The sequence below is a fragment of the Thunnus maccoyii genome, chromosome 10 (assembly GCF_910596095.1).
Source record: "Thunnus maccoyii chromosome 10, fThuMac1.1, whole genome shotgun sequence".
In the NCBI taxonomy this organism is placed as follows: Eukaryota; Metazoa; Chordata; class Actinopteri; order Scombriformes; family Scombridae; genus Thunnus; species Thunnus maccoyii.
In genome coordinates this window covers 1,619,443-1,637,886 of record NC_056542.1, presented here as the reverse complement: position 1 = coordinate 1,637,886, position 18,444 = coordinate 1,619,443, and the positions used below count along the sequence as shown (strand labels likewise).

The 18,444-nt window shown below is 39.0% G+C and overlaps 1 protein-coding gene across 1 annotated transcript in view; it reads right to left on the bottom strand.

The window, feature by feature from the left end:
* Positions 1–18,444, bottom strand: part of LOC121905371 (collagen alpha-6(VI) chain-like) — a 72,537-nt gene that overhangs the window by 49,434 nt on the left and 4,659 nt on the right. Inside the window, exons 2-6 of the mRNA XM_042423581.1 lie at positions 9,490–9,594; positions 8,557–9,144; positions 5,890–6,447; positions 3,460–4,074; positions 2,542–3,084 (exon numbers count right to left, since the gene is read on the bottom strand). Of these exons, the coding sequence (XP_042279515.1) occupies positions 2,542–3,084; positions 3,460–4,074; positions 5,890–6,447; positions 8,557–9,144; positions 9,490–9,580 (2,395 nt within the window). The 5' untranslated portion in view covers positions 9,581–9,594. The remainder of the gene's footprint in view (positions 1–2,541; positions 3,085–3,459; positions 4,075–5,889; positions 6,448–8,556; positions 9,145–9,489; positions 9,595–18,444) is intronic.

Below are 18,444 nucleotides of genomic sequence, written 5' to 3'. Positions count from 1 at the left end.
ACGGTTGAAAGCAGCATCACTGAAGGGTTTTGTTCTGCTTTGTGGAAAAGCTAAAAGAGAAGAACTGAAGGATCTGAGGGGTCTTCCTGGTTCATAAATCAGAAGCATTTCTGAAATGTAGTTTAATGCAAGACCATGAAGTGCCTTATAAACTAATAAAATCATTTTTAAATCAATACAAAAACTAACAGGTAACCAGTGTAAAGACTTTGAAATAAGCGTAATATGTGCTCTCCTTTTGGTCTTAGCACTCGTGCAGCAGAATTCTTAATTAATTGTGGCTGATTAATTGTATTCTTTGGTAGACTAGAAAGGAGAGCATTAAAATAGTCTAGCCTGCTAGTAATGAATGCATGCATCAGTCTCTCTGTGTTGCTCAGAGAGAGAAATGGCTTCACTTTGGAGATGTTCTCCAAATGATAAAATGCTGTTTTTTTAACACGCCGCACATGGGCTGTGAAATTAAAATCACAATCAAAAATCACTCCTAGATTTCTTGCCTCTTGGCTTTAATTGAGTCTCAGTGTGTTTAGTTTGGAGGCCAGGTTCTCTCTATGAGCCTCTGAGCCAATGATCAGTGCCTCTGGTTTATCCTGGTTGAGCAGTAAACAAATCCTGTGACATCCAGGCCTTTATATCTAAAATACAGTTAAAAGGTGAGTCACTCGGCCCAGTGTCATCAGGAGACACGGTCACATAGAGTTGAGTGTCATCAGCATAGCTGTGGAAAGAGACACCGTGCCTCCTGGTGACACTGCTCAGGGGTTGCATGTACAGATCAAAAACAGTCCTAAAATTGATCCTTGTGATACCCCACAGGTAACCTCATGGTGTTCGGAGGAGTGGTCATCTATTGATACCAAAAATGTTCTTCTGCAAAGATATGAGGAAAGCTAGTTAAAACCAATTCCAGACAGTCCAACATTCTCCCTTCTTGTGTGATCTCACGAGTCCAGCTGCCTCACATGGTAAGGGAAGACTGTCTCCAAAATGAATTTCAGCCATTCCTGATGTATATTTCCATCCTCTGGAAGGCTGTAACGACTTTTTAGCTGCTGAACAACCAGCAACACTTCCAGTGTCCTCCTTCGCTTATCAAATGGCTGTGATACAAACTCTTACTTACACCCTCAGTGCAGCACTGGGTGGCGGTGGCTTCATGCTAAAGCTTCCTGCATATTTGATAACTTTCTGGTGTGACATAGTAACGAGTACCGCCTCAACACCGCTTGATCTTGAGCCACGAATTTCAAAATTTCAAATAACTTAAAAGACTGAGGAGATAAAATTATGTTACAGCACAGGAAGACCCACCATCACCCTAATCCACCCCAAAGCTCATTTCCATTGTTTTCTAGCCCTTTAAAAGAGCATTTCTCAGATGAACCTTTTGCCCAAATTAGTAAGGATCCACTTGTGCAGTGGAAGAGAGTGTAGCTCAGTCTGGCTACTATACACTCTACACAGAGCCAAAGTGAAACTGGAACTTCCAGGTTCTGTTTCAATAGTGAGAAAACCTGATTCAAAATCACTTTGCCTTTTGTAATTTTAATACCAATAATTATTAAAAATCCACATATGTCCCTGTGTGTCTTAAGATTCATAGGGATAGTGGTACTATTCACCAACAATCTTTTGTATTGTAATTTTTCCAACTTCAAGCTGAAAACTCTGTCTGAAAATGTCTACACTGTCTCTGTCCTGAAGTTACCTGAAGTAGCCACGGCCACTTGCCTAGACTCTTATGTTGAGCTAGTTACATCTGGTCTAGAGTGTATAGTAATGGTGTTCACTCAAGATTGCCAAAAACAGAAATATTAAATAACAGTTTTCTTACTTCTGGAACAACACCTGAAAAGTTACTATGACACTACAACCAAGGCTCTGTAACTCAACACAATTTCTGGTTCTGCATTTCTTTAATTGGTCTTTCTGAAAAAATTAGGCGTGTTCCTGGAATTAACTACCTATATTGTAAGACAAATCATCTTCACTGCAAGAGTTGCTATCAGACGTTGCAAACTTTGTGACTTTGTGACAAAATTTACTGCAATAAAGTGACCATACAAAAAACAGCTCCCTTGAAAATGTACATGATGTAGTGCATCAAATAACATTTTGTCCATATCCATAAAATTCTCTAACAGTATTTTCTACAAACATGTCTGAACTAACCATTTTCAGACATCTCTGAACTAAACGCGACCCCTTGACTGGCCCATGGTCTTGGTGAGTCAAAAAGCTGTGACTTTTAACCTGCAATGGTCTATGGGCTTATGGGAAATGCTGTTTGTCTAAGACTGCAAAAACACAGAAATATTTAAATAAACTACTATATCAGATTTTTTTTTTCAGTTCTTGACTAAACATATAGACTGAACAACACAACATACTGTTGAGTATGGTTTAGTTCCCTGGCTGGACTTTTACTTATTTACATCACTTCAACTGTCAGTGTGATTTGAATGAAGTTTTCTTACTTCTGGAACAGAACCTGTCTACATGCTAGACATGCATTTTAAAGTCAAGTGTTTTTCTTACATTCTGGAGAACAGATGTCTGTGATAATGTCATCTGTGAGCGTCTTCAGGGCATCAAAAGTGGTGACATTGAAAGTCCTCTTAGGGTCACCGGAAATCTCATCCAGCTTAGTTTTGTTTGACTTTTTCACCCCGATGGCGTAGATGATGATGCCCTGCTCCCTCAGTTTTTTTGCAGGATCCTCGACTCTATCCTGGGATTTTCCATCAGTGATGACAATCAGGTACTTTGGGACTTGACCACGAGTGTGTCTCTTAAAGTGCTCACCCATTGAAGACAGTGCTCTCCCTGTATTTGTCCCACCTCCTACATGAATAATATCCTTCACAGCTTTCTCCAGTGCATCTGCATCTGCGTGCTTTGTCAGGTCAAATTCCAAAGTTGGAAAATTCACAAGCCCCACACGGTTATTTTGTGGCCCCACATTTAAGGTATGCAGAAACTCAATGATGAAGTTCTTTGTATCATTGAAGTCGGGTTCACTAATGCTTTCTGAGTTGTCTATCAGGAAGTAGAAGTCCGCTTTATCCTTTTGTACACAAGCTGGAGAAGAAAAGCAACTGTAAGAATTAGTTCTTTACACATAGTCAGAGAGAGGGAAAGCTAAAAATCAATCAACAGCTACTCAAGGAGGTAACAACTACAATTTTACATCCCCAAAGCACAAACAAACCATGAAATATGGTTTTAGTCAACAGGGTGTTAACCGATAAATTAACTGTAACTTGAAAGCTGATCAAAATTTCTGGCTTTCAGAGTTCATTCTGTTTCAGAACAAGGATTCAAAACTTGGTCCACACATGTCATTCTCAGCTTTACTCTCTCTTTACATTAATTTAATTTAATTTAATTTGCTGCATCGTTTATACTCACACAATATTTAAACTTTGACAACTATCAAAAACCACTGGTTCAAACCTTTTTTGATGTTTTCTTTTCTTTTCTTGTCTGTGAACTCTTTGTCAATGATCTTTTTGCACAGGATTCCCTGCAGTCTCTCCTTCAGGGGTTTCAGATGGGTGAAACTGTTCACATAAAAAACATGCTCGTGAGAGGGGTGAGTAGCCATCTCGTTCAGTTCCTTCTCTTTGGCATCTCCAATTCCTACAGCGAAAACTGTGACCCCAGTCCGACGGAGAATGATTGCGGCATTGCCCACATCGTCCTGGGATTCACCGTCTGTGATCACCACCGCCACCTGCTGGACGCCCTTCCTGCTGCCTTTTCGCTCAGTGAAGATTTCATCCTGGGTGAAGTTTAGGGCCTTTCCAGTTTCCCTTTCACCACCATTATAAGGCAGCAGCTTGATGAACTGTAGGATTTCGGTCTTGTCATTGAGAGTGTTGAGGTAGGCCTGTGCTGTGGAGATTTCGTTGTATGTAACGATGCCTACTTGGACTTTCTTCTTACCGATATCCAGGCTGCTTACAATCGAGTGTAGGAAATTGCGTACAAGCTGGAAGTTGGCTTCTCCCATGCTTGTCGACTCATCAACAATGAACACAATATCTGCCATGTTGCCTATTTTGCAATCTGTGAAAGGAATATAATTAGTTAATTTGAGCAACTGCTACTTGAACATTCAAATATCTTTGAAGATGAAACATATTGTATAACAGCGATATTCATTATGTGTTGCTTAGAGGTCTACAAGTGTCTTAACAGGCTGACCAAGTAAGCATGATTTTGTGAGTTTGCAATTGTAAAGGTGGCTAGGTTAAAAACTGGCATGAAGTATTAAAGGTAACATTTATTAATTTTCATCCTTAACACTTATTTCAACAGCATTCATTAACTTTAAATTAAATAGAACTAGTGTTTTCTTATTTGTTCCTCCCTGAGTGTAAAGTTGATCTATAATGTCCACTTCTAACTGAAAAATGACAAAACAGAAAACACAATCTTTGGTAAGGAAGATTATATTTGTAGTTTGTTCAAATGAAATGCGAAAAAATGTTGTCCTTTCACTCGCAAGGAAATGAACACTAACACATAAGATGAGCTCATAGGTAACTGCAAAATGAAACTGTGACATCGCAAAGGTGAGGGGAGAGACTGATGTCGGACAAGTCCTGCAGCCTGACAGTAACTCAGTATTAACTGAAACAAATCTGCCAGCAAGTAGTGAGCTAAGTAAGCTCCGCACTGTAGCCGCTGAGCTTATAGCTCAACTAACCTGAAAGGAATTGTTAATTATTTTTATTTTTTTATTTTGGTGTGTCATCATTTGAGAGTGAGATGAGGAGATCAATGTCAATTTTATATCTTTGTGTTGAGTAAGTAGCTGGAATCAGACGTGTTTAGCCTAGCCTATCATAAGGACTAAAGAGGGGACAGCTAGCCTGGCTCTATCTGAAAAAATAGACCTACCAACACACCTATAGCTAATCAATTAAAATGCTGTATCTTGTTTATTTAACATGCACAGAAACAGAAAAATAATATCCACATTTTGAGATTTTAGGGGGAATAATTATTTGAATACATTTTTTGGCAAACATGTCAAACATCTTCTTCTCACTTTACTAGGATAATTTAATGTTCTTATTATAATTCTATAATTGGTCTGACAGTTAAAGTTGAAGATACTTGATATCAGAGAATGATCCTACAGTTCTCAGTTTCAATTTTGGCTGCTTAGCTAACATAACGTTAGCCAACATTAGCTTATATTTTAGTTTGACAAACTGACAGAATTAAGTTGCTGCTCAGCCCTGAATGTTCTGGAGATCCCATTGAAACGTTTACTTTAAAATAGTGATGAAATGTGTTTGAAAATACCACTGAGTGATTCCAACTATTGTTTATTATCTGCTAGCATGGTCTATGGTAATAAACACGTCAGCCCATATCACATCTGCCTAACCTGTGATGTATGAAGAAAGGTGTTGAATTACAACTCAAACTGTAAATACAAATATGATAGTCAGTCAGTAAGAAATATATCACAAAAGTGAGCATGAGATTCACTCAATTTTTGTGTAGAAAAAAGTGTTAGTCGATCAACAGAAAATGATAATCCATTTTTCCTTTTGAATATTTTTTTTAAGAAAAAATGCTAAAACTCTCAAGTTTAAGCTTCTTAAATGTGAATATTTTTTGCTCTTTAGTCCTCTATGACAGTAAACTGAATATCTTTGGGTTGTGGACTGTTGGTCAGGACAAAATAAGACATTTTAGATTGCATCTTTGGACATTTTTTCACCATTTTATAGACTTTTATCCATTTATCAATAATGATAATAATAATTGGTTTCAGCCCTGATATATTACATAGTTTATTCTATAGTAACTGATCAAGTAAATTAGATACTTATATATATAAAATGAATTATAAAACTTTCTCACCTTTAGTAATGACCTCCTGTTTCTCAGTCATGAAGAGATCCTTCAGAAGAGTTACTCTGACAGAATCAAACGCATACTGATCACTCAACAAGCGTATTTCATTCATTGGTGCACCGGCACTCATCCCAATAACAGTAACCCCTGCTAATTTGATCTCACGAGCCACTGTAGACACACGATCACGTGAGGCTTTTCCACTCACGACGACCAGGAACTGTCGGAAGCCTTTCTCAGCACGGCCCCCCGCCTCACTGGTGAAAAAGTTAGTTCTGGCGTATTTTAAAGCATTGCCCAGGTAACGCGGTTCGTTGGGTTGTGGAGGGTGCAGTCGGAAACGCTTGACACCAGCCAGGGTCTCCTGTTTGGTTTGAAAAGCATTGAGAAGGAATTCAACTTTGGTATCTTGACCGTACTGGGCCAACCCGATACGGTAGGTGGAGGCTCTAACGTTAAGTTGATTGATCAATTTGTTAAGTTCTGTCTTGAACTGGGAGAATTGTCCTTGAGCTATGCCACTGTCCACCAAGAAGAAAATATCTGCAAACCTTTCCGCCAAAGCTGAAAGACAAAAAACAGAAAATATTACATCAGAATTACAGTAGAGTCTGATGATCAGGCAAAAGCAGTCAGTCTATTAGATACAAAGAGCTTGTTGGATTGGTTAAGTGTATGTTCAGTCCTCAGAGTTTGTTATTTGATTGAGGAATAGCCAGAGGCAAAAAACTATTTGTATGCATTGTGCACACACTAACTGATTATGTGTACAGTATACAAAAACAAAATCATGTTGAGTTCCTCTTAAACTACCCTCCACTTGTCTTCTCTGATGTCAGAATTGGGAGGCTACATCTGGCAATTTTTTATAACTTTCTGAAACTGACAATCTGCCAACCATGTCCACTTTATCCAGCAATTTTGAATGCAAATGTGAGAAAGCAGACAGTATTTTGAACCTCTCTCTGAAATAAGAACTCATCTTGTATGCTTCACAAAAATACTTGAATGAACACCTTCTAAGCAGAAACTGTCTGAAAGTGCGTGTTATGTGTTTTTTCTTGTCCCTCTCTATGATGGCAGGCTTTTTGTTCCACCTTTCATTGGGCCATCCAGGACACAACAATTGTACAAACTAGTTTCTTTGACGTAAGCTGACCCCTTAAAGGCAAACTTTGATATTTTTCAACCTGTTTTCCCATCTTTTTGTGTCTAAGTGACTAATGGGGACAATACTTTTTGAAACCGGTCCAGTATTGAGTGAGAGCGCTGCAGCTGGCAGCTGTGAAAAGAGGCTGTAAATGTATTCGGATGGGGCAACAGCACCCCATCAATGTACGTCCACTAAAAGTGCTTGTTTTTGTCACTGACAGGCTCAGATTGTTATTATAAGTGTCTGACAACATTATTACTTGAGTATTATCATTTGATGCTACTTTATACTTCCACCACTACATTTCAGGAGGAAATATTGTACTTTCTACTCCACTACATTTATTTCATAGCTTTAGTTGCTTTTTAGATTAAAGTTTTACATGAATTAACAAATGATGAGCTTATAAATTACTATGCATTGTTAAAGAGTAAACCAGTGTTTTCCAACCTTTTAGTGTGAGCTCTTAAAAAAAAAATCAGTGTCTAGATAGGGCCCCTTTTCATTTTTCAGATATCTATCAGTTGTTTTCACAATAGAGACATCCCCCTGTAAACTTCTCAGATGGTTTCATTGTAATAATAATGATAAAAATGATCAAATGATCCAGTATTTCACCAAAAATCCAGCAAAAAAGACCAAAAATGATTAGAGAAAATCATAAAGACTGTAAACAGATTTGTGTTTCTTCTTTCCTCTCCCATTAATCATCTCACGACCCCTCAGATTTATCTGCTGACCCTTTGGAGGGGCCCGACGCCTAGGTTGGGAACCACTGGGCTAAACTAGCTAACTGTATATAAAGTAGTTGAAACTAGCTCCACCTCCAGCAGCTACAACAGTAACATGCTGCTCTAACACTGATGCTTCAGTATTAATAATGTAATTCATTAAACATATTGAATTTATCAGTTACAGGATCCAGCTCTCTGCAAATAAAGCACTTTCAAAACAGCCATAAACATAATTTCCTTGAAATAACAGAAAGCAGTCAAACTGTTTTACAACACAACTAACTAAGTGGACCTGTGATTGGAACACTAGTAAACAAATCATCAAGTAGACCATAACACTTAGAGTGGGGGCAGGGTGATCAAACTCTACTTAAAGGTACCTGGTGGAGTGTTTGACCACTTGTAATGCTATGGAACTATGTTTTACGAGTGAGTCCCCGTCTTGTTTATATCCTGCTTGCAGCTGGTGGCTGTAACATGCCAACAAATCAGCTTTGCAAATGTTTTAAACAATGCTTTTTGACTGAACACTGAATATAAACCAAACTTTTCTTTGTTTGCAAGAAAACTCCTCAGAGCTCTAAGATTCAAACAAACCCAGTATGATCTCTACAAAGTGAATCTAAAGTCTTATTAGCAGCCACAGATGCTCTCTGCTTTTGTGTATATCGACAAATACACTTTGGTTGTTTTAATTATTTAGATGTCTTGGATAAGTATTTTATATTTTAATGCAAAATTAACAAATGGACAACTAAACAATGTTTCTCCAATCATTCGCCTTACCTTGCCTCTGTTCCTCCATGGTGACACAAACAGTTTGCAGCAGACGCCCCATCTCCCTCTGCAGAGCCTCATAGCTATCGATGGTGAGGAGGAAGCGACTTGGGGGCCAGTCAACGATGGACTCTAGCTGTGTCCGGTTTGCTTGTCCCACCCCGATACCAAACACAATGACTCCGTGCTTCCTCAGGTTCTGAGCGTGCACTTTCACATCATCCGTGGATTTCCCATCTGTGATGACCACAGCGATCTGAGGCACCCGTTCATTGGCTCGGCTGCCAGTAACGTTGGTGAAGTACTGCTCCTGGAGGAATTTGATGGCCTTGCCTGTTTTCGTGCCTCCTTGTCGGTGAGATAATCTGTCCAGTGCAGCCAGCAGGGACCTCTTGTCCTTGTGATCCTTCAGCAGGAACTCCTGGAAAGGATCATCACTATACTGCGCCAAGCCGACTCGAACTTTGTTGTCACCGATGTTGAGGGTCTTGACGATGTTGCGTAGGAAAATCCGGATCTTCTGAAAGTCTGCGGGGGATATGCTGGAGGAGCCATCGACCAGGAAGACGATGTCAGCCATGCTGGCATTTTCACACTCTGGACAGGAGAAGAATAAAGTCAGTATTGCATTGCCTGAAAATAGATATTCTGAAAGTAAGATTACAGATCACAAAGTTCATTGTGATGAAATAATGAAACATTTTTGAACGGATAGCTTTAGATAGCTCCTATTTCAACAGTTTTAAAATTCTTAAAAAATTTAAAACTGGTGAAATATTCCAGAATATGATGTTGAAATGAAAAAAACAAACATTATTCATCATTTATGAAAAAGGCAATTCAACAACTTTCTTTATTGTTGTAAATCAGGGGAATATACCAAACATCTACTATACTTGATCCCTCATTTAGAAATATCACAAGTTCCATTTAATTACCCACCAGTTGTCTGAGCAGCAATGCCACAGAAATACGCTGCTATGATGAGGCTGAAGAGCAGACCTGTTCTCCCCTTCATGCTGGAATGCCTCATGAGTTTCTCTCTTCCTGTAATACAGATATAATACAGTTAGTTGGAGCTTTATTGTCCACACTGGAGAATTGTAATCAGCTTCACCATTCACACTATAAATTAAACAAATAAGAACACTAAGAGAGGACATAAAAAGCATGACATTAAAAACATAAATTTAAATACAGAGAGGCTAATAAAGTTGCAAAGTGTCCAAGCAGGATTTACCACGTCTTGAGGCTAAAGTACCTCAAAGGTATAATGTATAAGAATTTTAGTTTAAAACATTCCCAAATTAACTAAAATTATCAACAGAATTTGAAAAAGTAACAGTTTTGACGTTATGTCATAGACCAATATGTATTGTGTTGCAGACATATCTACTGAAGTTAGCATGCTAACCAGCTAGCCCTGGCCCCATCCGGCCCGTACTGTCTCGTAATACCACTTGGGCGATAGCGAGTCACTGTAACTCCTAATATGTGGTCAGTTTATCCAAATAACATCTATTTTGAAAGTTGCACCGACGTTATCGGAGCAGCCGGCTCCTGCTGCAGAGGGTGGAGCTGCTCATCTCAGCTGATCAGATGAACTGCACTGTACCATTTGGAGTCGTAACAGATTGTGGCAAGCTGAATCGATATTGAAATATCAAATCAATTAATCAGGTCTCTACTGAATTACTGTGTTGTGAAATGGCAGCAATTAATAAAAAAATGAGGCTGTGTTGCAGAAAAACTGCTGTTTTACCATTAGTGAGTTCTGTGACATTTTATGATTTACACCTACACTAGGGGCATGTGTGTAAATATTTAGTTGTTAGTTGGAGTTATGTTGTAACTTATCTCTGAGGTGCAACTGCTTTCTGATTTGTGCAGCTCGTTTGTAATTTACCTCTTACTGCATTTTGATATCTTGACAATGCCATAGCACAGATTCACTGTAAACAGTAAGCTTTACGATATAGTCAGTGAGTGATAATGGTGGTGGGGTGGTGTGTGTGTGTGTGTCCTCTATTTGTTTGGATCAAGTGGCCAATTCTTACACATTATACCATTATAGTGCTACCGGCGGCCACTAGATGTTCCAACTGACTCCCGTTCAAAAAGCCTCAAGTTCTCTCTAGAAATACTGAGTCATTCATTGTTTTCAACGAGTCATTATGGTCTCAATCTCTAAACTCAGGTTCTCTAATAAGTGTGCTGATAGTCATTTTGGAAATTGCTGTTCCGTTAATAAGATTTGAAGACTTATAGTTCCTTTGATGTCTGCCATGTGAGTGTTGATTGACAGCTGTGATTGACAGTTGGCTCACCTGCTGTTCTCCTCGGCTCCAATACTCACGCTGAGTTGGACTATTGTTGCAATGTTTCACAAAGTTAGTCGAAGTGCGCAGCTCTCAGTGTTTCTGAGGAAGCCAAAATCCATCTTGGGAGTCATACTTAACTTCTACCTCAAAGTCTTTTGTCCACAAGTTTGTACCTTTGCTTTTTTATCAAAGAACCAAATTGAACCAAAAAGTTCCAAACTGATAGATTAGTACACTTTGAGACTGAACTGTCTATCTTTTTTCCCTGACTCCAGGGTGGTGCCCCTTTATTATTAATTCTTATTAATAACTTTTATTGATTTTAATAATTAATTAAAGCTGCAAGCAGCGATGAACGGGTCCTTACGCCTCTGCGCCATCGGGCCGCAATTTTTTTTACCTCTTCTTAAGTCACAAACACAGGAGAGAAAAAAATTTAGATCAGACTTAGAAAATTGATCACCACTTGCCTCTCGGGGCTTCTGCAAGGAGATGATGTTTTATGGATTTTAAAGAAAAGGTAATTAAACAAGGTTTGTGTGGATAAACCATATTAGACTAAATTGAAGCTGCAAGCAGCGTTGAATGGGCCCGCGCACGTCAGGCTGCGGTGCAATCGAAGGGCTTCTGTGACGGGCATGTAGATGTCTTCAGACCCGGGTTTTCAGACAGTGCAAGAAGGAGATAAACATCATTTCCTTTGTCCACTATTTTGCCTGCTGCTGGGGCTGCTTCGCTGAAATTTCGTAGGGGGCGCTATTCAGCCAGTTTGCATCACTGATGGAATATTGTCATGTACACGTGTTCAGGCCGGGAGAAGTTTGGTGCAGACTGGAGCATTTACAATAAAGTTATAGCAACTTCCTCTGTCATGGCGAAATATCAAATCTCAACGGTGTGAGGATGAGAATTTTCTGCAGGGTGAGACATGTCTGTCTTGCTCACACCTGTATCATCAAAATGATGCAAGTTTTGGGCCCATTCACTTGAATTTCAATTAGTAAATTGAAAACTCTTGATGAGTTTGTGTGTAAAACAAATTAATTTCCTATTTTTCATCAAGTCTACTTTTAGAAAAGTAAAGACTTTTAACCCACATGACCTGGTCAAACTTTGATTGACATGTGTACTGTCAGGTGTGTAGAGACAATAAGTAACTGCAGCTGGACACAGAAAAATACTCATATATTTGAATGGAGAGTGTGAGTGAACCGCTAGGTGCTTGGGCCCTAGTAAAGGAAAAACTGCAGTACAGAGCTATAAATTTTACTTTTGATGGTATTTTTCTACAGCACTTTATCACTAAACTGTCACCCTCACTCCATTTTTTCCCTTCCCCTCATAGGTCATCCCCACTACTTATAAATATAAGACCTATAATTATTGTAAAATAAATGATAATAACACCAAACTTCATACAAAGTTTGTATATAATGTACTGTATGTATATAGGCCTTTCTGCTGTATCCTACAAAAATGAGCTGCATTAAACCCCCACACCAGTGGCAGCTGGTGACTCAAAAAATTGGGGAGGGCAGGAGGAAAACCAACATACCGCATCAAACTATATCATTGTCCCCCACCTGATGAAATCGGAGGGGTGGGGGGCAATTTTATATACCAATAAAACAATTTGCTTTTAAAAAAAAAAGCCTGAGTGGTGTAAAGGCTGCTTCTTTAAAGACATTTAGCATATACATATTGTCTCTAAACAAAGAAGAGCTCATCTTAGCCATGGACTGGTTCAGATGTGTGATTTTACCAACAAAGTGAAATTCAAATTTATAGTATTGTTCTATTGTGACAACAGATTTATATTCTCATCAAAAACAGACAAGATATCACATGATTTACACGTGTTTCCTGTATTTTCTTAGTATACAGAAATATATAAAGTACCACAAAGCTTATAATGTGATACAGGAACAGATCAGTGCTGAATACTAGAAATACTGAACACTAAAAACATTCACAGATCTAAAAGTGTAGGTTCACATCAGAAAGTATTAATGTATGTATCAAATACATGACTTACACACTCTGATCTATGTGCATGACATACAAAATATAGTCTACAAAGCTGACATGTTAACACTAGGGGTGCAACGGATCACAAAACTCACGGTTCAGATCGTATCACGGATTTGAGTCAGACAAATAAAACTTTGTTCTCCATTTATTCTGTAACTTATAGCAAGGAACAGCAATGAACTTTTGCCCATGGTCTGAAATGAAAACAACATTTAAGAAGTCCAATGTTTAAATAAAATAAAATAAAATATATAAAATATTCAATGCTCAATCATTGCAATATGAGGCATGATACCTTCCTCTTTTAAACACGGTAGTGAATGAAACAGCCTCTGTCTACATCATCAAAACTTGATGATAACTTAGAAACATGAACACACGTCTTGTCCTGCAGCTTGTTGAATGAGCCACCAAACAAACATTCACCGCTAACATCAGTTAGCAGCTAGATGCTAATTAGCTGCTCAGCTGCAGCACATCAAACAGCGTGTAAACATACCTACAGATGTCACTGCGGACCCGTTAAATGCTGGTTTGATCATTACCCTTCAAAATCCCTGTTAGCGACACGCTGTCTGCCCATGACTTGTATTTACAGCAGTTTGTTTGCTTTGTCTTAAATGAGACATTAAATTTTGCAATTAATCCGCAGTTCATATATCTGCCGAACCGTTGGGGGCGATCTGTATGAATCATGGATCAACTACAATTAAAGCTGCAAGCAGCGTTTAATGGGCCCTTGCGCCTCTGCGCACGTTGGGTGGCGGCGCAGTCGAAGGGTTTCTGTCACAGGCAGTTGGATGTCCACTATCTCAATGTTGGGACGGGCAGTAGTGCATTGGGTTATTAGCAGTAATTCATAATCATCATAGATAATTATGAATTATGAAATCAAGATATTGTTAACCTTAATCAATAATGCGGGCACCAACTGTTGGCACCAACTGTTGGAACACAGTTGATTATTTGCAATAATTATCAATTATCAAAGATAATTAACTAATTATAACAATTAATAGAATAGGACCAATAACCAAACAAGGTAGTCTCATAAATGGGAGTTCACCTAGAATGTTAATATCTGAGAGATATCAACATTCAAGGGTGAACAAAGAGGGGTTGAATTCGAGCTCTGACTCCTTCAATCAGCCACTTTTGACAATATGTTACACACAATAATGACAAAAGAACTTCTCTTTAAAGATATAACAGTGCTTATTAAACTTAGCAAAATTAACAAAGTTAACAAATGCTTCATTCAATAAACAACTATTCTAAAATCTAATTCTACCAAACAAAACACAAATATCTATGTACAGGGTTGGACACATGCAGGGGAATGCATGTGTGTGTGCGACAAGATGGCGACGGGGCCTGACGTGATGACGTCGTCGGTCTGCGATGTGGACGTGACTGTGGGAGTAAGTCACGTCATGCGAGACCCGAATGGCGGAAGTACGGCGGTGTCTTGGCCTCATAAATCCCATGACTTTGGCCAAATCCTACATTAAAAATCACATTTTTTGTAGGAAATTTCATTGCAAATCCATTGATACAGGTTTCAAAGTGGTCAGACTTAAGGTTTACACATCAGAACCATTTGTTTGACACAAAGTCCATGCCTAGAGTTTGCCTCCCCATTGGTTTACATTGTAAGGGTGATGTGGCACTACAATTTTCAGGGCTTACTAGATCTAAACCGTTCAAGCTATTACAAAGTTTTTAATAACTTTTGTTCTGCACTGTGTGATAAGTCATGTAATAAAGTTTGAAGCCGATACCTTTAACGCCCTAGGAGGAGATAGTGTTTGATCGGGGTCCAAAATTGGCACAAAGTCATACTTTCATGGGTAAATTGTGGACTTCCTGTTGGATTTAGGTCAGGGGTGTCAGTGTACGATTTGTAGGGCTTGATGAGATGAATAATTGAGTTTTGGTTTGATCTCTCTACGACATTCCTACAGGCCGTGGCGGCCATATTAGATACATAGGTGGCGCTATAGAGCACATTTTGGCACTTTGGGGGATAATTTTTACATTTTATCAATTTTTTTACCAGACCTGGTGTGCGTGCCAAATTTGGTGAGGTTTTGAGCATGTTTAGGGGGTCAAATTTAGGGTTGAAGTGGCGGATTAATGAAGAAAGAATAATCAGAAAGAAATTAAAGCTGCAAGCAGCGTTGAACGGGCCTTTGCGCCCTTGTGCACGTTGGGCCGCGGCGCAATTGAAGGGCTTCTGTGACAGGCATGTAGATGTCTTCAGACCCGGGCTGTTTTCAGACAGTGCGAGAAGGAGATAAATATCACTTCCTTTGTCCACTATTTTGCCTGCTGCTGGGGCTGCTTTACTGAAATTTCGGAGGGTGCACTATTCAGCCAGCTTGCATCACTGGTGGAACATTGTCATGTACACGTGTTCTGGCCGGGAGTCTTATCAAACATGTAAAGTTTGGTGCAACTGGAGCATTTACAATAAAGTTATAGCAACTTCCTCTGTCATGGTGAAACATCAAATCGCAACAGTGTGAGGATGAGAATTTTCTGCAGGGTGAGACATGGCTGCCTTGCTCACACCTGTGTCATAAAAATCATGCAAGTTTTGTGCCCATTCACTTGAATTTCAATGAGTAAATTGAAAATCCTTGATGAGTTTGTGTGTAAAACAAATTAATGTAAAGACTTTTAACTAGGGATGCACGACATTGGATTTTTGCCGATATCCAATATGCTGATATTTCCAACTCATTGTGGCCGATTGCCGATGCCGATATATGCACATATTTTTACCAGCTGGCTGAGGAGGCTATTATGCATGCAAGCATAGATTATACTATGATCAAGAAAGACAATATATGAAGGAAGAACTTAGGAAGACTGGAGTTCAGTAGCTCAGCATTAAAGTTCTTCCCTCATATAGGCTATAGTCTTTCTTTATCATTAGTACAATATATGATTGCATGTGTAATAGTCTCCTCAGCCAAGTTGGAAAAAATATGTGCATATATCAACATCAGCAATTGGCAAAAATGAAAGTCAAAAAGTAATCGTGTTAAATAATTGTGATCCAATATTGAACAAGATAATCATGATTATGATTTTTGCCATAATCGAGCACCCCTAAAAACAACATAATTGTGATTTACATACACACACACACAGTTTGTGTGAGTTTAAATATGTATGTGATAAATTGTAAATATGTATGTAATGAATTGTTTTCTTTAAGAAACTGTTATTTGAACATTTTTCAGTGTGCTCCTAAAGTTATATGTGTGCCCCTAATTTTTTTTCATTTAGGAGCACATGTACTCCTTGAAAAAAAGTAAGCATTGAACACTGCTGTCAGATGTGTAGAAACACTAAGTAACTGGAGTGTGGGCTTCTGTCACAGGCATGTAGATGTTTTCAGACCTAGGTCTGACTTTACCCCCCCCCCCCCCCCCCCCAAACGAAGCAGCATTTCCAACCAACAAAGATAAAACTGACATTGTTTAATATTCACAGTGGACCAAACTGTATCCCAGCAGGCTGACCCATAATAACAACTACTGTCTGTAATGACCAGCTGAAAGCTACCAAAACACACAATAAACTGTTTTTAGCTCATTAAAGCTGCAGATTATTGGCTTCAGTTCATGTCTAAGAGTGAAAAAAATCTCAGCAACATAAACTCAGAACAGGCAATTTATTTGAAACTATTCAGGGGTTACACTGAAGTGATAAAATGCAGCAGGAGGAAAAAAACAGATCCACTTTAAAATACAAGGACATCGCTCCCCTACAGACTAATACAGTCTGCATCCAGCTTTTGTCTTTGAATAAAGTTAGAATATTTAATGAATAAGTTCATAAAGCATCTGCATGATATGACATTAGATATTATCAATAATAATAATATCTGCTTGTAAACATCACAGCTACAGTGAGCAGCTCCCCCCCCTCCCATTCTCTCTCTCTCTCCATCTCAGCTGGACAGAAGGATTTCAGAGTACTTTTCGAACCAAAACTCAATTATTCATCTCATCAAGACCTACAAATCATATGCTGACACCCCTGACCTAAATCCAACAGGAAGTCCGCAGTTCACCCATGAAAGTATGACTTTGCGCCAATTTTGGACCTTCAATAAATGCTATCTCCTCCTAGGGTGTTAATGGTATTGGCTTCAAACTTTAATACATGACTTATCACACTGTGCTGAACAAAAGTTATTAAAAACATTGTAATAACTCGAACGGTTTAGATCTAGTAAGCCCTGAAAGTTGGAGTGCGACATCACACCTTACAATGTAAACCAATGGGGAGGCAATCTCTGGGCATGGACTTTGTGCCAAACTGGGTCGTCTGACGTCTAAACTATAAGTCCGACCACTTTCAAACCTGTATCAATGGATTCACGACGAAAATTCCTACAAAAACTGTGATTTTTAATGTAAGATTTGGCCAAAGTCATGGGATTTATGAGGATATTTCACAAGAAGAGTACTCTGAAATCCTTCTGTCCAGCTGAGAGGGAGAGAGAGAGATGGGAGGGGGGGGATGGGTAAAGTCAGACCTGTCAGCCCATGTCTGAAAACATCTACATGCCTGTGACAGAAGCCCTTGGACTGCGCCACACTCCAGTTACTTAGTGTTTCTACACATCTGACAGCAGTGTTCAATGCTTACTTTTTTTTCAAGGAGTACATGTGCTCCTAAATGAAAAAAATTAGGAGCCCACATATAACTTTAGGAGCACACTGAAAAATGTTTAAGTAAAAGTTTCTTAAAGAAAACAATTCATTACATACATACATACATACAATTTATCACTTACATATTGAAACTCTTTGTGTGTGTGTGTGTGTGTGTGTGTATATGTAAATCACAATTTATGTTGTTTTTAGGGGTGCTCAATTATGGCAAAAATCATAATCACGATTATCTTGTTCAATATTGGATCACAATTATTTAACACGATCACTTTTTGACTGTCATTTTTGCCAGTTGCCGATGTTGATATATGCACATATTTTTTCCCTCTTGGCTGAGGAGACTATTACACATGCAATCATATATTGTACTAATGATCAAGAAAGACTATAGCCTATATGAGGGAAGAACTCAGCCTGAGGGTGGAGCAGCAGTTTTTTTTTTTAGTTTATTAGACAGACAGGATTAATGTGAAGGATTTAATCAATGGTTCGTAGTCCGAAGCAGAGGGAGGCAGTAATGCATCTAACATGCTGGTTGCTGTTTGGCCTCAAACCAAGAGGTCACACAGAGAAGGCCTACATGTAACCTGTGAGGCCTGACCACGAGGTGCTTTTTCTTTTGTTTCCCCTGAGACAAAGGAATAGTGCCAAAATACTGCTTACAGACAATGGGAGTCCATTGCAAACTCCATTTCCAAGGATGCTTTGCGATTTTCACACCTCAGCAGGGAACAGTCAACATACAGTCCCTCATTGGCAGAGACGCTCCTGCACAGCACAGCGTCCTGATGACGCAGCCATAACATCACCGCCCCTTTAAAAACTGAGCATGCCCTGAAACACACGCCTTT